The 27,723-nt window shown below is 51.8% G+C and overlaps 1 protein-coding gene across 1 annotated transcript in view; it reads left to right on the top strand.

Annotated features, from left to right (window-relative positions):
* Positions 1–27,723, top strand: part of PLEKHH1 (pleckstrin homology, MyTH4 and FERM domain containing H1) — a 52,665-nt gene that overhangs the window by 19,874 nt on the left and 5,068 nt on the right. The window contains exons 3-25 of the mRNA XM_033851021.2: positions 694–756; positions 1,688–1,837; positions 5,771–5,854; positions 9,197–9,278; positions 9,406–10,127; positions 12,210–12,288; positions 12,945–13,036; positions 15,412–15,562; positions 15,720–15,862; positions 16,821–16,931; positions 17,845–17,931; positions 18,285–18,446; positions 19,421–19,501; positions 19,834–20,016; positions 20,409–20,517; positions 21,327–21,439; positions 22,068–22,244; positions 22,609–22,706; positions 23,201–23,378; positions 23,921–24,076; positions 25,136–25,236; positions 26,239–26,380; positions 27,519–27,661. Of these exons, the coding sequence (XP_033706912.1) occupies positions 694–756; positions 1,688–1,837; positions 5,771–5,854; positions 9,197–9,278; positions 9,406–10,127; positions 12,210–12,288; positions 12,945–13,036; positions 15,412–15,562; positions 15,720–15,862; positions 16,821–16,931; positions 17,845–17,931; positions 18,285–18,446; positions 19,421–19,501; positions 19,834–20,016; positions 20,409–20,517; positions 21,327–21,439; positions 22,068–22,244; positions 22,609–22,706; positions 23,201–23,378; positions 23,921–24,076; positions 25,136–25,236; positions 26,239–26,380; positions 27,519–27,661 (3,407 nt within the window). The remainder of the gene's footprint in view (positions 1–693; positions 757–1,687; positions 1,838–5,770; positions 5,855–9,196; positions 9,279–9,405; positions 10,128–12,209; positions 12,289–12,944; positions 13,037–15,411; positions 15,563–15,719; positions 15,863–16,820; positions 16,932–17,844; positions 17,932–18,284; positions 18,447–19,420; positions 19,502–19,833; positions 20,017–20,408; positions 20,518–21,326; positions 21,440–22,067; positions 22,245–22,608; positions 22,707–23,200; positions 23,379–23,920; positions 24,077–25,135; positions 25,237–26,238; positions 26,381–27,518; positions 27,662–27,723) is intronic.

Genomic DNA, 27,723 nt, shown 5'->3' with positions numbered 1-27,723 from the left:
CTTAGATCTGGTCCCTGATGAGGCTTTGTGTATGAGAACATTGGTCCCTTTTCTTGGGCCAGTTGGCATGGCCAGTTGGCATGCGATTCCAGGCTGGTAGCTAGATAGAATTTTTTTTTAATGTGCTTAAGATTAAAGAAGTCAAATAAGGTGATACCTGTGAATGCCATTTGCAGTCAGAGGCATCCTTGAAAGAAGGGGAGGAAGTATTTGTCCCCAGCCAGGGAGCCATTCTGGAGGAGGAAGGAATATCCGACATGATGGGGGCTCACATGGGAGCACGTTCCATGCCAGGCACGTGGCAGGGCACTGCCTGCAGCCCAGTGCTGAGAGGAGAGGGAGGTCTGGGAGAGGAGCCTGAAAACAACAGTGAGGGTGAGGATGCCTCAGGAAGAATGATGGTGGTACTGCCCCCGCTCCCCGGGTGCCCTACACAGGGAGAAAGACCTAGGTTTTTCCTCACTCAGCAGAGAGGACAGCAGCTCTAGGCTCTTCACCTGCCCAAGAAATTCAGAATAAGGGAGCTGAGGGCTGCCATGGCAGTCTTTACCCTGACATCCTTGAGCCCCTCGGGATGGGCAGTTTGAGCCCGGCCTGCGTGTAGCATCTGCACAATTCACATGCATTGCCTTGATGCCATGTTCACAGTAGGGACACTGCACCTAGATCTCCCCTTCCTCTCTGGTTGAGCAGATGCAGGAGCTGGAGCAGAGGCTGCTGGAGGCAGAGCAGAGAGCAGAGGACGCAGAGACCCAGGTAACCGGGGAGGGGATGGCAGGAGTGTGCAGCGGAAATGACCATTGGCCTTTCCTGACCCCTTCTGTGGACACACATGGACACGTCACACCAATAAGCCTCTTACAGGGACGAGGAAAACCAGCAGTCATGCGTTAGACCTTCTGAACAAATGAAGGTGCCTGGGCTTTCTGTGGGCATGAAGGAATCTTTGGGTAAGGGTCAGTGCAGTGAGCAGGTGAGGGCTTAGTCCAAATAGGCTAGGTTATGCTGAGAAACCAATGAAGTCTGACATGTCTGCAGTTTACCACATTTAGTTCTCACTCATGGTACCTCTCCATTGAGGGTTAGCCAGGGATTCTACTTCGCACGGTGATTCAGGGGTCCAAGGTAATGGAGCTGCCCATCTTCCAGCGGAACCAGCTAGAACATGCAGCCTCCTTGGTTGCCATGGCAGGGAAAGAGAGCTGGGTCCTTGTGCGCCAGCTCTTAAATACTTCAGCCCAGAAATGACTGCGTCATTCCACTCAGGCCCATTGGCTGCAGTGAATTCCATGGCCATCTAACTCCAAGAGGGCTGGAAAGTATCGGGAAGTTCACGGACATTCAGCGGGCAGCATATGTCTCTGCCACAGTGAAGCTGGAGCATTTCCTCTCCAGGGCTGTTTGACCTGCCCAGCTTGTCCCTACTGGGGCCCCCAGAGTTAGATGGCCCTACACCCTGCTATTCCTTCCTTGTCAATTCCTTCTTTTGCCCAGATGAGGCTTAATAAGTGGTCATTGAATTAATTGGCCCCAACTGCCCTGGGTATGGGCTCTGCCTGAGAGTCACAGATTGGGGCATCAGGAAGCATCCCATCCCATCCCATCCCATCCCATCCCATCCCATCCCATGCTGGAGGCCATTTCACACACCGTACCCCAACCCTATGAGACGATTGGTACTTTTCAGGTGGGTGTGATGGAAGAGAAGGTGAAATTGTCCAATCTGAAGAATGTGGACTCAGCAGGCAGCCTGCACCGGAAGTACCAAGAATTGCTGAACGCCATGCAGGGCAAAGACGAACTCATCGGCCGGCTGGAGGCACAGTTGGAGAAGCAGGTAAGTGCCAGTGGCCCCCTGCAGCGCCTGCACCAGCTGCCCACGGCTCCTTGAGCAGAGCCCCTCTGCTTGGGCCGCCGGTGGTGGGGACTCTCTCCCTCACGAGACTGTTCTTTCTCGTGGAGATGTATTGGAAGGTGCGTGAAGAGCCAGGCATGGGGATATGGTGGGAAAGGGACCTTGGAGGCTGACTCATCTGGGTTGAACCCCCCTTTAGCACCAGTGAGCAAATTACTTAAGTCGCTGATTCTCGTTTTACGCATCTGTAAAATGGGGGTTGTACTACGTCATAGGGCTGTCGGCAGAATGAACTCAGGGAACCTGGGTACAGTATCAGACCTGAGGTCGGTGTTTGGTAAGGAGAGCTTTTCCTTTTCCACCCTGGTCTTGTGCCCTGCCAACCTGTGGGACACATAGTAGCAGAGCAGCACAGAGCTGGACCATCAGCCTTGGCCAACTGCCCAGCCAAAGTTTCTCAATGAACCTGAGTAGACAGAGACCAAAGTTGCCACCTCCTCTGAAAAGCGCATAGGAGCCCAGGAGAGGCCACTGCCCAGTATTCCAGCCACAGTCAGCATCTTTGTTCTGGAGAGGACATCTGGAACACCCCCCTGCCAGTCCCCTAGGCCCAGCTTCCCCTTCACAATCCCATTAACTTCATCCTAATTCTGTCCCTTCCCTCTGCCATTGGTCTTACCTACCCAGCTTTTCCCTGGTGCCAGAGCTCCATTGTTTCCAACAGAAGACCTCACAGCATGGCCAACTTGCAATTTTCCACATGTGTACTCTCCATGGAGGTCCCAGCTAATCCTGCTGGTGCCTTCCCACTATCATAGGCACATTCGTAATCATTCATCAACAGCCACTGAACATTTCCTTTGTGGGACGTACCTCCCACAATGTGTGGGGCACCATGTGTTCCTGAAAAATCATGGGAAAATATCAATAGAATGTTGACACATGGAATCTCTCATCAATTTCCTATTGATTTTATTTTATTTTTAATTAATTTATTTTTAGTTTTGGCTGCATTGGGTCTTCGTTGCTGCACGTGGGCTTCCTCTAGTTGCAGCAAGTGGGGGCTACCCTTCGTTGTGGTGCGTGGGCTTCTCATTGCAGTGGCTTCTCTTGTTGCAGAGCAGGGGCTCTAGGCCTGCAGCCTCAGTCGTTGTGGCTCGCAGACTCTAGAGCACAGCCTCAGCCGTTGTGGTGCACGGGCTTAGTTGCTCCATGGCACGTGGGATCTTCCTGGACCAGGGCTCAAACCCGTGTCGCCTGCATTGGCAGGCGGATTCTTAACCACTGCGCCACCAGGGAAGCCCTCCCATTGATATTAGATACCTATCTTCTCTGTTGAGTGGTTCATAGTTAGAAGTGGCAGCACCTGGGAACTGGTGGGCAAAATGATTCCTGCTAAAGCTTACTTAGGTCAGGAAAAAAAATCATTTTACAATAATAATAGGTCCAGATCAGAAGAGAGAGAATGCTGTTTTGCAAGTCAGTAGACCTGGTTTTAGCCCCAGCCGTGGCACAAACTGACAGAGGCAAGTCATTTCACCCTCTGGGCTTCAGTTTCCACAGCCACATAAATATCAGGGTATCAAACTAGGTCAGGGGTCAGCAGACTGTTTTTGCGAAGGTCCAGGTAGTAAATATTTTTGGCTTTGCAGGCCACGTGGTCTCTGTTGCAGCTAGCCAACTCTGCTGCTGTAGCCTGGAAGTGGCCTTAGACAATACAGAAATGAATGGGCAGGGCTGTTCAGGGAGGGACCAGGTGGAAGGCGGGATTTGGCCTGTGGCCCGTCTGCAAACCCCTAGATAACCTTACCGGTTCGCCAGCTCTCAAATACTGAGTCAGACATTTCCATATGCCCATCTCATTTCCACAGACTCCCTTGTTGGGAGCTCATGTCCATCATCTTACAACTTCGAGGCAGTTTTTCCCTAGAAGTGTAACCAAAGTCGTTACTGCTGGTCTCTAAACAACTGAGAGTACACCAGTTGTCTCCATGCTTTTTACTTATTTATTTTTGAACAAATTTATTTATTTATTTATGGCTGCCTTGGGTCTTTGTTGCTGCGGGCGGGCTTTCTCTAGTTGCAGCGAGCGGGGGCTACTCTTTGTTGCGGTGCACAGGCTTCTCATTGTGGTGGCCTCTCCTGTTGCGGAGCACGGGCTCTAGGCGCACAGGCTTCAGTAGTTGTGGCATGCGGCCTCAATAGTTGTGGCTTGCAGGCTCTAGAGCACAGGCTCAGTAGTTGCGGTGCACGGGCATAGTTGCTCCACGGCATGTGGGAATCTTCCTGGACCAGGTCTGGAACCCATGTCCCCTGCATTGGCAGGCGGATTCTTAACCACTCTGCCACCAGCAAAGTCCCTCCATGCCTTTTAGAGCAGGGAACTAGTACTCGTTCTAGAACTTGTTGATTACCTGTGCCTCAGGCACTGTGCGGTGCACTTTCTGTCCCTTCATCCTCAAGATGGTCCAGAGGGGACATGTATCTTCGCCCATTTTAGAGATGCCATCACCAGAGGCTGATGTGGCCTTCCCAGTGCCCCACAGCAAATAAGCCTCAGAGGCAGAGCCAAATCCCCAAAGCCTGTATTTTGTTTTCTCCTAGGCTGCTATTCTTTAGATACAAACCTCGCTTTTGAGTCATTTTACAGCGGTCGCTCGGTATCCACAGGGGATTGGTTCCAGGACACCCCACAGATACCGAGATCCGTGGATGCTCAGGTCCATTATATAAAAGGGCATAGGACAGTCAGCCCTCCATATCCGCAGAATTAGGTCCGCGGTTGGTGGAATCTGCAGATGCCGAACCCACCAATAGGGAGGGCCGACTGTGCTTCACCCCGTTATATCAATATAATGAACTTGAGCATCTGCAGATCTTGGTATCTGCTGGGCGTCCTGAAACCAATACCCCTGTAGATACCGAGGGATCACTGTATACTGTTGATTGTTTTGAGGGAGTTGTACTCATGTGCTAATTTACCTTTATTTTTTAACTGTAAAGGTAATACATGCTTATAGTAAAAAATACAAAAAGACCAAAAGGGTATAAAATGACATTTTTCCTCCATCCCCATCCTTCATTTTCATTCCTCACCACTAACCACTGTTCATTGTGACCATTTCCTGTATATCAGAGCAGTGTTCCATTTTCATTTTGTTTATTTAGCCAAGCCCTTATTTGTGGACTCTTAGGTTATTTCCAGTTTTGAGTTTTTTTGTTTTTGTTGCTTTATCAAATAATAATGCAATTAACGATTCCTAAGCAGTGGGTTTGTTAGCTCAGTGGTATGGACATTTAAAATGTTGACAAATATTATCAAGTTTTTCCCCAAAAAGGCTTTGCCAATTTGTATGAGGTGGGCTGTTTTCCAACACCCTTGACAATTTAGGGTTATATCAAACTTTTAAATTGTGTTAGTCTGGTAGAGGAAAATGATGTATCACTTTTATTTGCATTTTAAAAATAATAATAAAGATTGCACAGCTTTTCATGGGTTTCTTTCCCTTTATTTGCTGTTGATTTCCTATTTATATCTTTTGCATATATTTATTGGTTTGTTCACGTCAAATTATCCCTTTTGTATGTAAGTCATTTGTGTTGCAAATCATCTCCCAATTGGTCTTTTCATTTTGTTTAAGGGCATCTTTTTTTTTTTTTGGTCATATAGTAATTTATAGAGATGATATAGATTTATTAGTCTTTTCTTTCATGGCTATTTGCGATTTGTATTATGCTTAGGAAGGCCTTTCCCACTTTAAGAATATTTTCTAAGAATTCATAAATGAATGTATTTTTTCCTATCGGCCAACCTCCATCCAGTCCCTTAATATTTCTTCTCAGGGCCTCCCACCTCCAGTTATTCACTAAAACGGTGACCACCGTGACGAACTAAAGGCCCTCTCTCTCTTGCAGAAGAAGATGAGAACTGAGGAAGCAAAAATCGTTCAAGAAAAAGCTGCAAAGATCAAGGAATGGGTGACCCTGAAGTTAGCAGAGGTGAGTGAGAGCTTATCTTGGGAAGCCTGCGAGGACCTGCGTGGGGTTGCGCCTGTCCCTCTGCGTTTTTCTGCCTCTACCTGTTTCTGGGGCCTTGCCCGCTTTTCATTTTGTTAACCGCTTGTCTCTCATTCAGCTTAAACACTGAGACACTTCACTTCACTTTTCCCTTCCTGTTGTCAGAGCTGGGTTTCCCTAGAGCTCCTGGTTTGCTTTGTGTCTGGGGAGAAGGAATGAGTCTCACTTCTGAGGAGTCCCATCAGTTTCCTTCTGAGAAGCACACACAGTCCTTACCATCCACCCTCTGTCCTCTCCGTTCTTTTTAACTTTTTTTTTTTTGGTGCTCAAATATACGTAAAATATACCATTTGAGCTGTTTTTGAAGTGTACAATGACGTGGCATTAAGTACCTTCACAGTGTTGTGTACCCATCACCACTACCTCCAAAACTTTTCCCACCCCAAACAAACTCCATCCCCATTGAACACTAACTCCCCATTGTCTCTCCCCCAGTCCCTGGTAACCTCTATTCTACTTTCCACCTCTGTCCATCCGTTTTCATAGCTCATCACTTGCTGCAGCTTTATTTAGGAAACTCAGGACTAGAAGCTACAGCGCTGCTAGCAAAAAACCAAAAAACAACCTCTTTCTAAACAGAAGGAAGGGGAATTGAAGTTTGGAGAAGGGTGAACACTCACTCCTGACACAAGTGGCTCACACCTGCAGGGGGTAGCGGCTCATTTTGCCTCCTGTCCTTTCTGTGGACACACATCATCTCAGGTCACCTGCTAGACTACAAGCCCTTGGGGACAGAGCTGATGCCTATAACCTGCATCTTCCACAGCCCTGATCTCTTGCTGAAAGCTCAATGAAAGTGTGTTGGCTTTCCAATGAGAATGGGTACTAGACAGCCTATTAACAGGACCTGGCATATCGGCTGGAGACAATGGAAGAACAGGTTTTTTTTGTTTGTTTGTTTTTGTTTGTTTGTTTGTTTTGCGGTACACGGGCCTCTCACTGTTGTGGCCTCTCCCGTTGCGGAGCACAAGCTCCGGATGCGCAGGCTCAGCGGCCATGGCTCACAGACCCAGCCGCTTCGCGGCATGTGGGATCTTCCTGGACCGGGGCACGAACCCATGTCCCCTGCATCGGCAGGCGGACTCTCAACCACTGCGCCACCAGGAAAGCCCTTTTTTATTTTATTTAATTTATTTTTTATTTTTATTTTTTTTTAAGAACAGTTATTTTTTGCTCCTAGGTGAATAAGAGGTCAAAGTTACTTTTATCAGGTTGAAACAAGAAAAAAAAGTATGTTTTGTCAGGGAAGATAACGAGGAATTAAGGGCCTGTGGATTATGACATAGTGAAATGATATGGTGAGAATAAAACATCAAACAATGAAAAATCTGGGTCCTAGAGCTCAGGATAAAAATCATTAGAGTAATTGGAAAAGAAGAATGTAATTAACCAATATTTGTCAAACGCTTGCAATGCATCGAGTTCTAAGGCAGGCATTTTAAACATAGATACTGATTTACTCTCAATGACAACTTTGTGGAATGATTACTGCCATCTTCAATTTACCAATTAGTAAACTGAGACAAAAAAAAATACAAGCAAGTTGCTACTGTGATAAAAGTAATTTTTATAGGTTGTATATTGTTCCCGACTCCTTTCCAGTAGAAGGGTAATATATCCCTGCCCCTTGCCATAAGATACGCTATGCCTCCCTGAGGAAGGAATATGCTTCTGCAGATCATGGACATCATGCTTGTTTATATGACTTGCTCTAGACATATATGTAAACTATATTCAATTAGAAACTTCAAGAACAATCACACGGGGACTTCCCTGGTGGCACCGTAGTTAAGAATCCACCTGCCAATGCAGGGGACACGGGTTTGATCCCTAATCCGGGAAGATCCCACATGCCGCGGAGCAACTAAGCCCGTGTGCCACAACTACTGAGCCTGTGTGCCTGGAGCCTGTGCTCCACGACGAGAGAAGCCACCACAATGAGAAGCCTACGCACCGCAACGAAGAGTAGCTCTCGCTCACTGCAACTAGAGAAAGCCTGTGCACAGCAACGAAGACCCAATGCAGCCAAAGAAGGAAAAAGAAGTTTAAAAAAAAAGAAAAGAACAATCACATGCATTTATTATTGTCCTTTTCCTTTTTCCAGGAGATAGGGTTTTCTCCTTCATCCTGGATCCAGTATAAATAAAGCGTGTGAAACTGAGTAGAATACATATGATATAAAATATAAGCAAGGAAATAAAATTTTTGTGTTATAAACAACAACAAAAAGAAGTGTGTTGGCTTTCATTTCAAAGAAAATGCAGCCACCCTGAGGCTGGATCTCATGGATAGGATGTTGAGCAGAAGAAGCCAGATACAGAAGTACATCTTGAATAATTCCATTTATATAAAGTCCTAATGGGCACAACTACACTAATGTGTGTAGGGTGCATACTTAGATGGTAAAACACAGAAAGCAAGGAAATGAATCTCATAGACTCAGAAGAGTTGTCACCTTAGTGGGGAGGGAGGATCATGTGATTGGGGAAGGACAAGTCCAGGATGTCTGGAGTGTTGGCAAATTCCTCTTTCTTAACCTGGGTGGCGGTCATATGAGTAATCATTTCAGAATCATTTGTTAAGCTGTTCATTGGTGTAGAATGCAGTTTTTTTTGTGTTGTATTTCACCATTTTTTTAAAAGGTTAAAGATACCTAGAAAAGAAGGACTTCCCTGGTGGCACAGTGGTTAAGAACCCACCTCCCAGTGCAGGGGACACGGGTTCGAGCCCTGATCCGGGAAGATCGCACGTGCCGCGGAGCAACTAAGCCCGTGCACCACAACTACTGAGGCTGCACTCTAGAGCCCGCGAGCCACAACTACTGAGCCCACATGCCACAACTACTGAAGCCTGCGTGTCTAGAGCCCATGCTCCACAACAAGAGAAGCCACTGCAATGAGAAGCCCATGCACCGCAACAAAGAGTAGCCCCTGCTCGCCACAACTAGAGAAAGCCCGCGAACAGCAACGAAGACCCAATGTAGCCAAAAATAAATAAATAAAATTTATTAAAATAAACCCCCAAAAACCTAGAAAAGAAAGCACAGGGGCCGCCAAATGGAATTCTTTCCCATCTACAACCAGGTAGCGCAGAGAGAAGGAGGAGATCAGGGCTCCCAGGAGAGTCGGCAGTGGACTGGGGGGCACCACGGGTTCTTTTGTGTAGATTTGATCGTTAAGAAGGATTTTAATCTTATTTTGAATTATATGTCTGAATGTGTGGGCTGAGTATTTATTCTCAATCTTCATTTTTCTTTTTGTCTAGCTTGAGATGGAGAATCAGCACCTGAAAAGCTGTAATCAGCACCTGGTGGAGCAGGTGGGAGCCCTTCAACGTGCACTAGAAGGTAAGCGGGCCAGCATGTGCGGGAGTCGGGGGAGTGGGGGGTGTGTGTGTGTGTGTGTGTGCGTGCGCACATGCATGGGGCTGAATTGAGGGAGCTCTTAACATGCCTATTTTTGTCCCAACCACAGCTCTTCAGATGGCACCTTTGGGGAAGCTGCTGGTGGCCCCCCAGGGAACCACAGAGCAGGATTGTGTCCCTGCAGGACCAGGAGCCCAGCCAGTGGGGCAGGACGGTGGTGCTCAGGCCCAGGGTGCCCTGAAGGCAGCTATGCCCGTACCTTCTCCAGGTGCTCTGCAGAGCAAGGACTCTGTTCCTAAAGCAGGAAGCCCCTTGGAGGATTCTAGTTCCAGTATGGTCCACCCTGGAGAAATATCAGAGGCCGAGACCCTTCCACTTCATCTGGGAGGACAGGGCTCTCCTGGCCAGCTGTGCCTGAAGCCTTGCACCCCCAGGCATGGTTTGGCTTCCTGGGGTGAAGGCCTGGTCACTGCTCAGGGAGGGACGCTCCCCAGGACGAAGACCTCTGCCAGGGAAGGCGGCCCCGGCTGCAGCCTGACTCTGCCGAAGGTGCGGGCTCCCAGCACCCACCGGGACAGCATCCAGCTGGCCAAGCGGCACCACAGCCAGCCCCAGGCGGGCCCTGCGCACTTCGACCACGTGGTGAGCATTGAGACTGGGACACTCTCAGCCCTCCACTCCTCCAGCCTTCCCAAGGTGGAGGCTGGCCCTGAGCTCCGGGAGGAACCGGAGAAGATGGAGATGGACGAGCAATCCCCAGCGGGGAAGATGGAGGAAGTGGATTTGGGGAACAAACCACCTACACCCCCCCTGCACCGGTTTCCATCCTGGGTAAGAGGCCCCCTGGGGACAGGACAGAGGGGCCGGGCTGATGGTGCGAACGCTGTGGGGCACAGCCATGTGCTGAGCGTGGGACGAGGCTGTCACCCTCACCTCCTCTGGGCGGTGGGTACCCCGGGGCCTGTCCAGACTACTCCGCCCATAAGGGGTGAAGCCAGGATTTCCGATTGGACGGTGGCCGGCTGTTTCCTGAGCAGGCGCTCACCACGGGCCACAGCCAAGCTGGGTGCTCGGTGCCCATTTTCTCGTGTAGTCTTCCTGACTCTCCGTGGAGGTACAGTGTGGTGGCTAAGAGCACGGGTCCCAGGGTCAAACCAGGAGGTCCCAAGATCAAACTGTGTGAGCCAGGGCAAGCTGCTAAACCTCTGTGCCTCAATTTCCCTCTCTGTAAAATGGGGATAATAGTACCTGCTTTAGAGCGTTGCCCTGAGGATTAAGTGTGTTAATACGTATTTGGTGAGTAGTGGCAGCAGTGGTTCACAATACGTGGAGAGGCTGTTGGAAACGACAAGGGCCAGGCCAGGGTGGAACACTTTCAGAATCATCCCTCCTCTTGTTCCTTGTTGTCTTGTAAATCCAGGTGTGCTGAAATCCTAAAGCAGAGGCAGGCAGTGAGGGAGCATTCGGCAAGGGATGTGGCAAGAGGGCTCAGGTCCTTCCGGTTCCCGAGACAGGATCGCTCTTGTTACCTTAGGGAACCACAGTGGCCCGAGAACCCAACCTCTCTTCTTAGGTGGGACCAGCTGGGCAGTAGCCATGTGGGGAAGATCAAGACTGAGAATTGGGAGAAGGACATTTCTCAGTCTGAGGGAGTCAGATGGACTTACTTGCTGAGTTAGAGTTCCTTTGTTGATCCTCAAAACAACCGTGTGAGTTAGGCATTAGATAAGCTTTTGTAAAACACTCCTGCATTTGTTGAACCTAAACCTCTCAAGCTTCACACTTCTCATTCTCTCTGTGAAGTTAGAGGCCTGTCCGTGGTGGAATTCCACTACCACTACTGGCAGGAATAATCGTTTTAATGGCTAATTTTACCACATGGACCCAATTTATCTGCCCTACATAAGCACGGAATTCCCTGCCCCAGCCCAGTGCCTGCCCCTCCCCCCAAATTCCTCCTTGCTGCCTCCCATCTCTTCCCTTCCCTTGCCTCCAGTCACCTCCGCCTCTCATCCCAGCCCTCGCCAGCCCCTCCCTCTCTCCCCCAGGTGCCCCAGCAATGCTGCTCCCCTCTGGGGTGACCCGGATAGCATCCACCTTCCTTCCTGCCCCAGCCTAGCCCAGCTACCTCCTCGAGCTGGGCAGGCCTTCCCCCGTCCTTGTGACTCACCTCTCACCTGAAGAGGCCTTTGTTTTCCCTTTACCTTGAGTGAAAAAGAGATATGGAGGAGGATAGGTGGGGCCTCTGGGTTGTTTGGGAGTGATCCAAACCTAAGAAAAGCTTCCCAGGCCTGTGGGCCTGCTTCAGACCCAGGGGACCCCGAGGGGCGAGGGAAGAGTTGAGGGTGGGAGTTCGCATTGATGTGTCGTCTACGGCGGGGTTCAGGGGTCTGGGTTAGCCAGGACTTTGAGCCTGAAGCCTAACCATGATGTGACATTGTTACTGTAGGAAAAAAATGTGTCCCAGTTTCCAAACAACTGGCTTCCAAACAAAAGGGCACGCACATCCTTGCCATGGGGCTCGGACGTCCTCGTTACCAACCCCCCAACTTCAAGGGCTGTAAGATGGGGAAGATTCAGAGAAAACATCCCAGTTCCCTCTTCTCCTGAACTTCCTTGCCCCAAGGGAGGGGTGGCAGCAAGAGAGGGAATAAATATCGCCTGCAGGGCACTGACCGTGCTCTCAGTGTTAGCTGTTTATGTTAATAATTTCATTTGATTGTCACAACAGCCTGAAAGGTGAGTATTATTACCCCCATCTTAGGTCCAGAAATGATGTTAACTTGTCCCAGATCCCCCCGCCGGTCACTGGCTAAGCGTGGATGTGGACCCAGGTCTGCCCGCCTCCAAAGCCAGAGGCCGGTGTGGACACGGGGGTGGTGAACCCTGACCCCTTGTGACCTCCCGTTCCAGGAGAGCCGGATCTACGCTGTGGCCACGTCAGGCATGCGGCTGTCCGAAGTGTCTGCTAGAAGTAATGCCACCTGCTGCGGTGAGTCCCAAGTGAACTGCCCGTGGTGGGCAGGGTGGGCGTGCGGGGAGGAGAAGACTCGGAGAAACACCCAGGGCCAGGTCACCTGCAGCCCATTCCCTCCCACAGCAGGTGAGGTTCACGTGAAAGCACGTGGCCCTGGCTCCCTTGGAGAGAGAGGGAAGCTGCACAGGTTCAGCTCATCACCTGCCTGTGGGTGGGAGTGGGCGGGAACAGAGCTGTAGCCAATTACAGAGCTGGAAGGGACTTTGGAGGCAGGGCGCTCCAGCCTGGCTGCCCACCTGCACCAGCTTCCCTTCTGCAGTGCAAGGGCTATGGCCGAGGAGCCCCCGGTGCCTTGATTTAGATAACCCCCTGAAGGAGCCGCATCCCCACCTGAGTGCGGCTCCTGAGTCGCCGGCCGCCCAGTCCCCACAGTGACGCGAGTGCCCCATAGTCACACGGCTTGTAACTCACCTTGGCAAGAGTGGGGCTGCAGAAGACCTTGGCCCTCGTCCTGAGATCTGTCCCCGGTCTGTCTCCGGAGTGCTGTTTCAGGGAATGCTGTCTGCACAGATCTCTCTCCTCCTCGCTCTGCTCAGGTCTCTGCCTCCCCCACCCCGCTTCCTGGTTTTTGCCACCTGAGTGAGTCTCATCCCTCTTTCCTGCCCCTCCAGCCTCAAGCCCTCCAGCCCTTGCATCCCCTGGGCCTTTCTCTGGCCTGGTCTGCAAGAACATCACCGTGCCGGTCTACACAGCCTTGAAGGGGGTAAGAAGCTGCTGTCCGAGGACGGGGTGTCCCCGCCCAGCACCCACTGCCCCACCACCGTGTCGGCAGGCAGTGGCTGGCGTGGGTCTCCAGGGGCAGGCGTCTGCGCACACGTAACTCTGGGCAGGGTGCTCAGCCCCCCATATATCTATTTATTTTGTTCATCTTTATTAGGTTTTTTAAAAAACTCTTTATTTTTTTCTTCCCATTTTATTGAGATATAATTCACATACAGCACTGCATAAGTTTAAGGTGTGCAGTATAATGATTTGACTTACATACATCATGAAACGATTACCACAATAAGTTTAGTGAACATCCAGCATCTCATATAGATAGAAAATTCAAGAAATAGAAAAAAACCTTTTCCTTGTGATGAGAACTCTTAGGATTTACTCGTAACAACTTTCATGTATTAACATGCAGCAGCGTTAGTTAGATTTATCATATTCTGCATCACATACCTAGGACTTATTGATCTTATAACTAGAAGCTTGTACCTTTTGACCACCTTTATCCAATTCCCCCTCCTCCCCCACCTCAGTAACCACAAATCTGATCTCTTTTTCTCTGAGTCTGTTTCTTTGTTTTTGAAGTATAATTGACCTACAACACTATGTTAGTTCCTGGTGCACAACACAGTGATTCAATATCTTTATTAGGTTTTCATTAGAAAAATTCTGCATTTACAAAAATGTGAATCAGTATGATTATGGGCAAAGTAAAAAGTTAAAGGTTAAACCAATGCCTGCTCTGCGTCTCCTCCTCATCTTGTCACATGTCTATCCCGGAGGCCAGTGGGGCTCCTTCCAGAACTTTTCATGTATTATGTCATATATTCCCATATGTATTCCCATAACATCTCTACATATTTTTTAACAAAAATCAGATATAGCTGCAACATGATGTTTTCGTATACTTTTTGGTCTGCTTTTTTTTTTTTTCCTACTGAAACCTTTTATTCTGAATTTGTTGGTGCTTAAGGAAAACAGCTTTGCCCATAATTCACTGTGTCCTGGACTTACGACACCAACTTGTATTTAGCCAATTAGGAACGAGACCAAACTGCATTCTTCTTATGTCTGTTCAGTTGATAAATGGCACTTAACTGATTTCTTTCATATAATCTTTAACAAGAACTCATAAGTCGCATTAATTATGCCCCAAGAGATGAGGGACCGATGGTAACTCAGATGGGCACCTCTGAAAAGATTTGTCAGTTTCCTGTCCTGTTCTAGCCAGATTTTTTGGAAAACTTTAGGGAAAGACTGAAATTCCCCACCAATCTGAGATTGCCTGCGAGTTCTTACAACATTAACTGGAAAAGAAAAGATTCCCAGCATGTTTTTTGAGATCGTAACAGTAATATTTTGTAAAACTTTTTGTAGAAGGATAAAAAGCCAAAAGTGAAATTTCCTCTTACATTGCTTTTCCCTAATTCCTGACCCCAGAGGCAGCTCTCACTGATGGTTTGGTGTTTATTCTGTAATGTCCTCTGATGCATTTACAAATGCATTTACAAATTTACTCTCTCTTACGCACACGCACATGCAAAGAGGATGATGTCATACATGTCAGTCTACCCCTTGCTTGTCCACCCAGCCATGTGTCAGGTATTCCTGCCCCACCTCCACGCACAGCACAGCTCTGCCTCCCCTTTTAGGAGTTCCCAGTACCCCTTGGTATAGATGCCCCATAACTACCTTAACTTGTCCTCCCCTGATTCACAATGTAGGTCATGTCTCTATTTTTCTGTAAAATCAGTGTTGCAATGAACATCACCATGCAAATACATCTCTGTGCACTTATATATGCATATTTCTGTAGGACAGAGTTCTAGAGGTGGAATTTAGGGGCAGATAATATGCATGTTTTAAATTTTGACAGGTAGTGCCAAATTACCTTCTAAAAAGATTTTATATAAATCTTTTATATAAAATAGAGTACCCTTTTCCACACAGTTTCCCCAATATTGAAGTGATCGGTCTTTTTAAATTTTTGCCATGATCTCTCGATTTGTCATCCCCACCCACTTTTAAAGCTCCTGTCTCACACTGGGCCCCGTGGCATGGTTTTCTGGCCCCCTAGTGGCAGGGAGCAAGGTGTTCAGCCCTGGTGGGGCAGCTTCACTGGGGACCACAGAGGATGATGGTGTGTGAGGGAGAGAGAAGCATGGAGGTGAGGACACAGGGGTAAGGTCGTCAAGTCGGGAAGGGACAGTTGTCTTTTGGGTGCCCCAGCTGGGTGATGGCTTCCCGTGCTCTAGACAGGCTGTGATGGCCACGCCCCAGGCACTTGGAGCGGGAGTGAAAGTGCAGATGGGATGGGGCTTGTCTTGCAGCCTTAGCTGCAGTGGGGAGGGTCCTGTCTTGCAGAAAGCCATGCAGATCAGCACGGTGCCCTTTGTGGACGAGTCCTCTGGGTCCGATGATGACTGCAGCTCCCAGGCGAGCTTCCGAACTTCAGTGCCCTGCTCTGAGTCCAGGAAGACCAGTGGACTGGGCAGCCCCCGGGCCATCAAGAGAGGTATGGAGAAGGGTGGTGGGAGGGGTGCAGAACAATGAGGGCCCTTCATCTCCTCCCATGGGCAGTCCCACGTGCGTATGGAAGACCCTGCAGCTCCCAGGCTGTGTGAGCCAGGAGGCTGTGGACCTGGGCCTTGATTCCTCCTCCCTTTGGACAGGCGTCTCCATGTCCTCGCTGAGCTCTGAGGGCGACTATGCCATCCCCCCGGACGCCTGCTCCCTGGACAGCGACTACTCAGAGCCTGAGCACAAACTACAGCGCACCTCATCCTACTCCACCGACGGGCTGGGCCCAGGGGGGGTGAGCTGGGAGCTTGGCCTCCGCCCTGATGGGGCCAAGGCAGGGCCGGGTGGGAGTGGACCTCCAGCATGAGACCCAGGCAGCAGCTGCATGAGGGTCCCTGGGATTGCCGAAGGGAGGGCGGGAGTCTGGGGGCTGCCACTGATGATGTGAGGCCAAGGGGAGTGGGCTGGGGGTGTGTGGTTGGGGGCCAGGCACACACAGACCCCATCACTATGGCCCACGGGGCCCAGGAGGAGTTTACACGTTACCTCGTTTTAGCTCCACACTGACCCTGGGATGCCGAGAGCTAACAATACGTTTATTGAGTTTTTTGTGTGCCGGGCACCGTGCCCATGGCTTTGTATGCACTGTCTCATTTGTCCTCACAAATGAGGCTTATTACCCCATCTCGTGGATGAGAAGCCTGAGGCTCAGAGGCGTGCTGTTATGCGCCAGAGCCAGTGGTAAATGCAGATGGCTCGTTCCCCAGCCCTCGCTCCATAGCACTGTGCTGCCCTGTCTTCATCTCTGCCTCCACGAACCCTCCACCCCAGTTTGCCTGATGTTCCCCAAACCTCTCTTGCCCTTTCCTGCTGCCTGGAATGGGCTTCTTCCTCCTCTGGGTTCGTCTTCAAGGGAAAGGCTGATTTCCTTCCAATGTCAGTTCAGGTCTGGCTCTTGCCAGAAGCCTTCCCTGGCCAGCCTCTCGCTTGTGCAGCCCCTGATCTACCATCTCCTCAGGGTCAGGTGTTCTCTCCCCCTGCCAGCAGGACCACCCATGCTTTATAAGTCCTCTCTGCACCCTTAGCAGGGCAGTGCCCTGAAAACACACATAGTAGATACTCAGTAATTTTTTTTAATTGATGACAAAGCAGTGACTCAGCTGGGCCATCTTGGCCTGTGTGATGTCCAGGAACCCCAGTGATTTCCCTCTTCTGTCCATCCCTCATCCCCCTACACCCTTCCACTCTTGCAGGAGTCACTGGAGAAGTCAGGCTACCTGCTGAAAATGGGGAGCCGGGTGAAGACGTGGAAGAGGCGCTGGTTTGTCCTGAGACAGGGACAGATCATGTACTACAAGTCTCCGGTGAGACCCTCCTTCCCCAGGACAGTAGGCAAAAGGGCCCCACCCCAGCCCCAGAACCGCATGAGAGGGGCTGGAAGCAGGGCAGAGGTGAAGGTCTGGCAGGCAGGGAGAGGCAGCCTGGGCAGGCACCTGAGGCTTTGAGCCCCACACGGGACCATGAGGCTGGTCACTGGTTCTCACAGTGAAATCAGGCACTGAGCAGTCAGGGGCACTTCTAGATGAATGGGCTTGGTGATTCCTTCTTCCTTCAGAAGCCGAGCCCTGTAAATGAACCATTGCTAGGCTGCCCTCACATCATCAGGACTGTTCTAATAGGCGAGCTTGTCACCTCCTCCATCTCCTTCCTACACTGTTTGGAATTAGGGAGCCTTAGGATGTTGGGACCTAGTTTGACAGGCCCTCCCTAGAGAACCAATGTTAACGTTTTAAAGAAGGCAAAGAGGCCTGACTCTTGTGCAACTCCAGTTGATTGTTAGTGGCTACCTTGAGCATCATGTGGAGGATTCAGGTCCCGTATCACTCAATGAGTAGGCATGCTCTGATTGATTAGTTATGTCTGCAGTGGCACTGGAGAAGGTAATGGTGATATATATAGGCCACCTGTTTGCAACACTATAAAATATGTAGTAGAAAGAATTTAAGGGCTTTGTAGCTCAGGAATAACCTGGTGGTTTCTCATCCAGTTTTTAAAGGCTCAATCTATACTTTTTGAGGCCTGGATCAGGAGGACCCATGTCTCTAATCATTGCTCCATTTAGTTAGAACCAGGATCCAGAACACGTTATCCATCATACCACAGCCCAGGAAAGCTTAGGAATCACTTTCCCCATTGTGACCTAGAATAAGGTCTGAGGGGAAATGATGTGCTCTGGGAAGGCTCCAACCTCCTTCCTCTCCATCCCTTTCTTTACAGAGTGACGTCATCCGGAAACCTCAAGGCCAAGTGGAACTGAACTCCCGTTGCCAAATTGTTCGAGGGGAGGGTGCACAGACATTCCAGGTGAGCATGCTCCTGGCGGCCAGTGCTTTAGGTAGAAGAGGTGCTGGGTTTGGATATGGCTCGGATGGAAACAAAGATGGGGCAGAATGAGCATGTGTGAAAGCCATTACCTCGACGTTTGCATTGATCCTCATTTATGGGTTTGAGGAAGGAAGAGGAGGCAGAATGTGAGAGATGGAGTGAAGGTAGGAGAGACACGGAGGCAAAGATGACGAGGAGGAGAAGGGAGGGAGGGAGTACCAGGGCAGGAGGAAGGAAGAGCCAGTGGCTCGGAGATCTGCGCCACCGCAGAGCCAGGCCCCTGTTCTCCCGTCGTCCTGTCTCCCCATCCCCAACCCCTCACTTCTCCACAGCTCATCTCTGAGAAGAAGACCTATTACCTGACAGCGGACTCGCCCAGCCTGCTGGAGGAGTGGATCCGTGTCCTGCAGAGCCTGCTGAAGGTCCAGGCCATTGGGCCTCCGGCCCTGACTCAGGGCGGCGCCAAGCCCGCTGTGAAGGGCTGGCTGACTAAGGTACGGGTGGGGTTGGTGGGGGAGGAGCGTGGTGGGCTCCTCATGAGAGTCAGGGGAGCCAGGAGTGAGTGCTGGGCTGGTGGGTCACCTCCTGACACACAGCTCCTTTCTCCAGGAGGCCCCTCACACTGACTACCTGTGGGCTGAACCACACAAGGTGACGGTGAATGAGTGTCTGGAAAAATAGGGGTCAGTGTTGTTACAACAGCAGCTATTCTCGAGACAGGGGGAAAAGGAATGTATCGGACCCATTTTGAGGTCATTAGGAGTTGCCCTCACCCCTGCCTGTACCCACCACAGCTCAGTGTGAATAGTGGGAAGCTGTGACCTCGGCGAGACAGGTGTGGCCAAAGACTTATAATATCTCAGGCTGCCCTAAAGACGTTTTAATTAGGGCTCTTCTGGTTGCAGGGAGCTGAGAAGCACTTGTTAATCCCAAGAAAGGGGAAGTTAACAAGGAAGCACGTTAACTAGGCCAGGATGCCGTCAGGAATGATGGTGTGCGCAAGTTCAGTGCTTGGGGCTCTGCCTGTGCCGCTGCTTCCCCGTTCAGTATGTGTTCACAGCCATCTCCTCTGCCCACGTGCAGTGCTTTTTACACTTCACGATTACACTTGCCCAAGGGCTTCAGCCCACTGTGGCCCTTCCCTTCCGACTCTAGCCTCTGCAGATTAGCAAGTTCTTCTTGTGATCATATTCCTGGGACAGGATATCTGGTTGGCCTGGTCGATCTTTTAATGGCAGGTCATACGAGGATGGGGTGTCGCGTGGTACCATGGACGCTCGCTGTGAAAGGGCTGGTTCCGTTAGTAGAGAATCTGGGTGGCATCTGAGTTTGACCTGGGGTTGACCAAAGGATCTGAGTTGGACCAGGTGTTTTGAGATCTGTCTCCCTTTGGCTTCTCTTTGCCAGTCCCGGATCTTCTTCTGGGGTCTTCTGGTTCTAATAATGCTGGTTCATTTCTGGCCTACAGGTCAAGCATGGCCATTCCAAACTGGTCTGGTGTGCTCTTGTTGGGAGAACCTTCTACTACTATCGAAGCCACGAGGACAAGGTACTTCCTGGCCTCCCGAAAGCTTCCCCCAAACCACATTCCTGTGGCTCTGTGTCCTTATGGAAGGCCCAGCTTTACCCTCTACCCCACCCAACCCCACAACAAGTACAGAGCTGGCTGGCCAGATCCCTCTAGAGTGTGTGACCAGTGTGCATGGTCTGTAGATCCTGCCTGTGTGGTCTGTCTGTGCTTCTCCAAGCCTGCCTCAGCCAGGGAGCTGTAGTCTCCCCCTCGTCCTTGATTCCCAGCCCTACAAGGCCTGAGGGTTCAGAGAGAGGAGACTCCTCTGTTCCCCGCTGGCCCTCCCATTCACGGAAGGCTCGTGTCCACAGCGCCCCCTGGGCCGTCTGCCTGTGCAGGACGCACGCATAGAGGAAGTAGATCGATCCTGTGACTCAGACGAGGACTACGAGGCTGGAGGGACCCGGCGGTTGCTTTCCTCCCACTGCACCCTTGTGATCCACCCCCCAGAGCACAGCCCCACCTACCTCCTCATTGGCACCAAGCACGAAAAGGTAAGGGAGGGGGCTGGGCCTCCACGGCAACGCTTGCACCTTTGATTCTCACCTTCCTTCTCTCTTCTGAGCTTCCCCAGATTCGAATCTATTTCCCTCCTGGACATTTTGGCAACTAGTATTTCCTGAATATTCCTGTATTGAATCCATTCCCAGTGACCAACATCTCTTCACTGGGGCCATGAGATGGAGGGAACCACAAGCTTAGGAACTTGGGTTCACATTCAGCCGATCCCAAGTCTTTCCCCTTAGGGACCGGTGGCCTTGACTTGTGCCAACCAGACAGGCTGACCCTTACCCTGGGCTTGGCCCCTTCAGGGAGGCTCCCTTGGAGCTCTTGCCTCCATTCTTCCCAGCCCAGCCCCATCAGGTGGCTTTCCATCCTTTTCCAGGATACATGGCTTTACCACCTCACAGTGGCTGCAGGTGGCAGCAGTGCCAAGGTGGGCACTGCCTATGAGCAGCTCATTGGAAAGCTGATGGATGGTGAGGGAGACCCAGGTAAGGCGAGGGTGGCCATCACTGCTGGGTTGGAGGGTGGTGGCTGGGTAACTGTGGGTCAGGAGCCCAAAGAAAGCACTACTGTACCCTGAAGCTGTTTGGAGACCTTCTGAGCCACAGAAGGGCATTCCCGTCCCAAGCTCCGGGACCCCTGTTTCTGGTGAGGCTACTGAGGAGACCACTCAGTATCTGGGGCAGTTGTCTGGGGAGCAGACTTTCCGGCCACTTGGTCAATGTTTTACTTTGTTCACTGCGACTTTGCTGGCTGGGCAGAGGGTTGAGGAAAGAAGGTGGCTGGTTAATCTATAGTTAGAGTTTGTTAATGAATGAAGCCTAAGTTAGGATCAGGCTAACTAAGCCTGGGGCCTCTTGGGGTCTTTATTTTGCTACTGATTCTCAGGACCCTGAGGACCCAAGGGCACCCAGAACACACACTGCTTTACTGCTGCTCCGAGGCGTGTTTGTTCCGGGCTGATATACGCTCCTCTATCCAGACCTAGCGCTGCAGGGAGAGGCCCTCCCCTGCACACGCACGCTTGCACTCCGATGTCCATGCCTTGCGTTGGACGTTTACCCCTATTGCAGCCCCACGAGCAAAGCAGTAGCCGCCTTCCTGTAAGCCATGCTCGTGAGTGTGCTGAATAAATGCAGTGCACAGCCCACACTCTGTGGATATAAATCCAGCACAGCCCACGTGTCCCGACAGTGAAAGCACCGTCTTCCCCAGAGATCAGGGTCGGGGTGCGGGGGAGGCGAGTTCCCTCCTCAGCGGTAACGGCTGCTGCTCTCTGGTGCTGTGCTCCGGGCAGATTCCCCGCTCTGGAGGCACCCCATGCTGTGCTACAGCAAAGACGGGCTGTACACCTCCCTCACCACCCTGCCCTCCGAGGCCCTGCAGACGGAGGCCGTCAAGCTCTTCAAGGTAAAGTGGGAGCTGAGCCCGGGCCCATGGACTAGTGGCGGCGCCCTTGCCCTGTGCCCAGGCTCTGCCCAGAGCAGTTCTTCCCACCACGGTGATGCCGGGGTGGAGAAGACCTGTGCAGTTTAGGGGGGGAGCTCCCGGAGGGATCTGAAGAGGAAGGGAAAGAAAGTCCCTCAGGGCTCCCATCATGTCCTTTAGGGCAGGGAGGCTGGAAGCTCTGGGACTTCATTCATGGGCCCTTGGGGAGCACTAGCGAAACGAAGAGCTGCCCTCCTGTAGTGAACAGCGGGAGAGGGCAGGTTTACGTTGCTTCTGGACCTGAGGGATTCTGGCCTATTTTAGAATATTCTTTGTTCCCCGCTGAATATTCTGTCTTTTAAAAAAATGAATATGTCTTGCTTATGTAATGGAAACATGTAAAGGAAAGATCCTATCCCAAAGTAGCCTTCTCGGTAAGCATAGACGTTCTCGAGCAGTCACGATGCTCCCTCCTAGAAGGGGCTGTCTGCCGTGAACCAGAGCCTTCCTCGAGCCCTGGGCGGGGGGACGGCCCAGTCTGTCCCCTGTCACAGAGGACGATAGTCAGGGGGCTGTCAGTCTACCTGTGCCCACTGTCATTTCCCTGCAGTCGTGCCAACTCTTCATCAACGTGCCCGTGGAAGCAGCCTCGGTGGACTACCACGTGTCCCTGGCCCAGACCGCGCTGCAGGTCTGCCTCGTTCACCCCGAGCTGCAGAGCGAGCTGTACTGCCAACTCATGAAGCAGACCAGCTGCCGCCCGCCGCAGAAGTGCTCCCTCATGCAGGTGGGCGTCCCTGGGGCGGAACGGCCGACGGGAGCCGTCGGCCAGGGCTGCCCAGGACGTGGGAAAGGTGGAAGGAGGTGATCGGGCAGGTATCCTCCGAGCCTGGCAGCCAGCAGGCGGCTTCCGTACTCAAGGCTGCCCGGGTCCTGCTGCCCTCTCTGTGCCCCTTCTGGACGTCTGCACACAGTCAGGTTGTGTGATTGCGGCTCTGCACAAAGCCCGACCAGGCTGGCCATCCTGGTGCCCGCAGAAGGCTGGGGGCTGCGGTTCGGAGAGGGTGGTGAAGGCTCTGTAGCTCAGGACTGCGATGGTGGTGGCACGGCGGACCCAGCACTCAGCCCACATTTCTTGTTTCCCCCGGCAGTGCTGGCAGCTCCTGGCTCTGTGTGCCCCACTTTTCCTGCCTCAGCACCACTTCCTCTGGTACGTCAAACAGCAGCTCCAGCGCCACGCAGATCCCCGGTGAGTGCACGTCGTTTCCTCTGCCGCTCTGGCACTACCGACTGGCATGATCTGAGGGACGCAGGGGAGACTAGGATGGATGAGATCGCCCCGCCCTCTGGGGTTTGCACAGTGGCCATGTAGACTTTGCCCATCACCATGTACGCAGATGGGCACGTGGAGATCTGGGCACCCTCTACACACCAATCCACGTGTGTGTGGGTATTTAGTGGGGGCCCTCATGTGGAGCTACCGCGCCCCCAGATCATCCCCAGATTTGCATTCTCTGTTGCCATGTTTTCTGGCTTCTGCAGAAAATATCCGTGCCAGCAACCAGCAGTAGATAGGCCCCGAACGACCAATTAACACCCCAGACCAGTCTTTGGGGCTCGTGTCACAGCCTTCCAGCTGCAGGTTTGGTCCTATAGGTTACATGTAGGTAGGGAACCAGGGTGTCAAGTGGTAGGGATGAGTGGATTCCCGGTTTTCCTTTCTTCCTTCGCCTGTCTTTTTAGAAATGAGACGGGCCAGTACGCCACGTACTGCCAGCGGGCAGTGGAGCGGACGCTGCAGACTGGGGAGCGGGAGGCCAGGCCCTCGCGCATGGAGGTGGTGTCTATCCTGCTGCGGAACCCCTTCCACCACTCCTCGCCCTTCAGCATCCCCGTGCACTTCGCCAACGGGACTTACCAGGTGACGAGCGACCTACCAGGTGACAAGGCTGCCGCGCTCCCTGTGCTGAGTCTTCTCATATTGCCATCCCAGAGGAGAACACCTTGGGGCCAGTGGGTGCTAAGCCTCCTTAGGCCCAGCAGATCTTAACAGGCAGACCAGCCAAAGGATGGGCCTGGGGTGCAGGGGCGAGTGGGGCCATTCGTGCCACTGTGGAGGGAGTACAGAGCTTGAATCACAAAAGTACTTCACTCTTTGGGGCCTGGGAAGAGGACCTTTTGAACCCACTACGTGAACAGGGAAGCTGACACACTGACCAAGAAAGTGGCAGGGGAAGGGCCTCCCAAAGAGTGACAGCAAAGGAGGAACGGAGCTTATGTGGGACTTCAGTTTATGATGGGCGGGCTCCTCCCTTAAGCACTCGCCCTCTGCATGTGGAAACCAGCTTTCTTTGGCCTCTGTTGTCGCCCTCGCTCCTTTCAGCCATGCCTTTCCACCTCCCGGCCTCTGACCCCTCCACTAGCCCCCGTGGGCCCCTCTCAGGAGGTCCCCTCTCCCGGCAGGTGGTGGGTTTTGACGGCTCCTCCACAGTGGACGAGTTCCTCCAGCGGCTGAACCAGGAGACGGGCATGAGGAAGTCCTCCCATTCTGGCTTTGCCCTCTTCACGGACGACCCTTCTGGCAGGGACCTGGAACACTGCCTGCAGGGGAGCGTCAAGGTGATGGTCCCCCGTAAGCCAACTGAGCCACCTTGGTCTTCAGGATTTTGTGTTCCCAGCCGGTTTGGGGCTGAGCCCGAGGCCAGCATTTCTGTGCCATCTTAAAATGTGCCCATATAGGCAGAGAAAAGTCATTTGTGCCCTTGTCTCTGGAGAGAAGATCTCCACATCCCTCCCTCCCTCCCTTCCTCCCTTGAGAGGCTGTTCAGCTTCCAGAAGAAAAGCCGCTTCCCAGCTCAGGGTAGGAAGGACAGGGAGGCACTTCTCAGCAGCAGCCCCACCTGGGCGGAGCCCGCTGCCAGTTTCGTACACACATGCGTAGACGGACAACTGTACGCCTGGACCCAGCAGATGTGTTGTACGCTGGCAGCTCACTCTTACCCAGTCTGCCAGGGCCCGTGCTCTGCTTACAGGTCCCACCAACTTTAAAGAGGTAGATCCTTGTGGTACTTCTGTGCGTAAAGGCCCTTGAGTGGGATTTGAACCCTATGTTGCATTAGGGTCTGGGGTTAGAGCCGCGGGGCATGCTGGGTGTTTGTGGGATGTGCTGGAGCACTTGATGAGGATGAGGGTTTTGGCTGCAGTCTCTGCTTTCTTTATGGTGACAGGACAAAGGCTCCTGTAGTCTTTTACCATTGCCTGGAAAAACTATGCCCGGGCATCTGTGAATGCCCAGGCATCTGTAAGGCTCTGTTACACAGTAGGCCTCCGGTTATATTTGTTGAAGAGAATGGCGGTTGGTGGGAGGGAAGTGGAGCCGGTGATGAGGGGCCATGGTTTTGAACTGGGGCCTGCCTAGCCTCTGGGGGGCCCCCTCAGATGTCCAGGCAATGGCGGCAGCATTCCATGGTTTGCTGCCCACGCCATGCTCAGAGCTACACCTCTGTCTGTGAGAAAGCCGCAGGCACCCTGGGTCCTGGGAGCATGAGGCCCCGCGGGTCAGCCTCCTGATGGACAGTCCCTCAACTCTGCCCCGCGGCTCTGCCCGAGTCCAGCCCTGACTGGACCTTGTTCCCTTCATCAGGGGCTTTTCTGACTTTCCTCTTTTGCCTCATGCAGATCTGCGATGCCATCTCCAAGTGGGAACAAGCCCTGAAGGAGCTGCACTCCGGAAAGTCTGAGGGTGGCACACGTGTCGTGAAGCTGATGTACAAGAACAGGTCCTGGGCACCGCCAAGGGGGACCAAGCATGAGGGCTGCTGCTGGGGTGCAGCTCATCACTCCCCCAGCTGGAGGCCTGTCCTGCACAGGCAGGGCCAGAGATATAACACTGCCTGCTGGTCAGTAGCTGGAGGCCCAGGCTGGCTCTGCTGGCCTCTGTGAGACCCTGGACAGCTCAGGCTCTCCGTCCCTGTACTGTGTCTGCACACTCACACATGCATGCACACACACACACACACACCCCTGCCCCCCAAACAGACCAACTTCCTCAGGTGGCTGCATGTGTTACATCAGGAGAGGAAGATTTTGTCTGAGCACTAGATATTTAAGACTAAAGAATAAATTGCTCCTGGGAGCTTCCCTGGTGGCGCAGTGGTTGAGAGTCCGCCTGCCGTTGCAGGGGACACGGGTTTGTGCCCCGGTCCGGGAGGATCCCACATGCCGCGGAGCGGCTGGGCCCGTGAGCCATGGCCGCTGAGCCTGCGCGTCCGGAGCCTGTGCTCCGCAACGGGAGAGGCCACAGCAGTGAGAGGCCCGCGTACCAAAAAAAAAAAAAAAAAAAAGAATAAATTGCTCCTATATACCAGTTCCAGGAAATACAGAAGGAGAAATCCTGACTTATACCAATCTGACTAAGAAAATTCCATCCCAGTATGTCTCCAGGCAGATGATTTCCATTAGTCTCTTGGAATCTTAACTCATTTAGTTTCCTAATAAGCTATGATTCCAGGTACCAGATTCCCCTCACCAAATCCAGTAAGTCTTAACGGTGAATTCAGAACCGACCACATGCTACTGTTGCTATGGGACCTGATGGCCCTCTATCTGCTCTGTGTCATGCTTGGTTAAGTTCTTCTGGAGGCAGTGGAAAATAGGCTCACAGATGGTATAAAAAGAGTAGTTTCTTTTTTTCTTTGTAAATCAAGATAAACAGATGCAGAGACAGCTTCATCCGTTTGGGATCCCAGCTGAGCCCTGGCTTCTCACTCTCTCCCCTGTAGGCTGTACTTTCGGAGTCAAGTCAAAGGGGAGACAGAGCGAGAGCGCCTGCTGCTTGCCTCCCAAACCAGCGGAGAGATAGTGGCCGGGAGGTTTCCTGTCAACAAGGAGCTGGCTCTGGAGATGGCGGCACTGATGGCCCAGGTAAGGTTCTGTCCAGGAGTCAGGAGGGTCAGGAGACGTCTTGGACTCATAGGTGGAGTGCACCACACAGGCTGAAACAGGAGATTCTGCGGGTCCTGAGGTGCCAGAGAGGGCGGCCTTGCTGACTCCTACCCAGCAGAGTGCCTCGCTGCAGATCAAGGCTACATGCAGAACTCTGGGCGTGGAAACGAGGGGCCTGGGTTTGAATCCTAGCCACCTTCCCGCTATGAGATCTTGGCCAAGTCACTTCACTTGTCTGTGCTGTAGTTCCCTTTTTCATATCCCGAAAACAAAAATACCTCCCTACCTGCCCCGACAGGGTTGTACTAAGTGTAATTCCTAGATAATGTATGTCATATAATGTATGTGGTTAAGTGTGTATTACAGCTGTCAAACATTGTAATGAGAAGTAGGAAAAGGAACACACATTCAGACTTTGACTCTTCTATTACCTTTAGGAGGCTGTCTTGCCAAAGGAATCTGGGATCCTTCATGGTTCCCGTAAGAAAGAGTCTGGATCTACATGCTGGAGAGGATGGGGAAATAATAACAGTGGACCTTTAATACAGTAAACACGTATTGAGTATGCTGTAGAGGGCCCTGTGCGAAACATTTTATATGTAGTACCCTATTTAGTTCTCACCCCCGCTTTATAGATGAGTAAACTGAAGCTCACAGAGTTTAACTTGATCATGGTTTCAGAGCTGGTAAATGGCAGAGCTGGGATTTGAGCCAAGCATCTGACTCTAATGGCCACATTTGGAACAGTCAGCTCTACTGAAGGATCTGTAGCATCTTCAATCCTGTATCCCATATTTTTGGATTAGGAGCCAGAATTTCTATAGTGTTTTCCCTTGTCTGCCACTAATTAACTGTGTCTTTGGATAAGGCACTTAACCTCAGCTGCAAAAGGAAAGGTGATCTAGACAATCTCTAATATTCTAGGACCCTAAGGTTGTTTCTCTAGTGTCTGTGAAACTTGAGATAAAGGGTCTGTCTGTACACAAGTGTTTTTTCACATCCATTCACACCTCACCAATAAAGGGATGAAATAATTGTTTATTTCACCTCTCAGCAGGCCCCCAACCCCATTCACGTCCAAATTCCTGATTTGTCCCTCCATGTGCTTCTACCACAGGTAGAGTATGGGGACTTGGAGAAGCCCATCCTGCCAGGACCTGGGGGCACACCCTCTGCCAAGGCTCTGCATCACCTCCAGCAGGTCCTAGACAGGTTCTACCCAAGGCGCTACAGACACGGGGCCCCCCTGGAACAGCTGAGGTAGGCTGCAAGGTCTTGCAGGGAGTCACCGTAGGGAGGCATGGGCTGCAGAGTTGGGAAAA

The sequence above is a fragment of the Tursiops truncatus genome, chromosome 2 (genome assembly GCF_011762595.2).
Source record: "Tursiops truncatus isolate mTurTru1 chromosome 2, mTurTru1.mat.Y, whole genome shotgun sequence".
Taxonomy (NCBI): domain Eukaryota; kingdom Metazoa; phylum Chordata; class Mammalia; order Artiodactyla; family Delphinidae; genus Tursiops; species Tursiops truncatus.
Note: the sequence above shows the minus strand (reverse complement) of the source record. Positions and strands in the feature narration are given on the sequence as shown.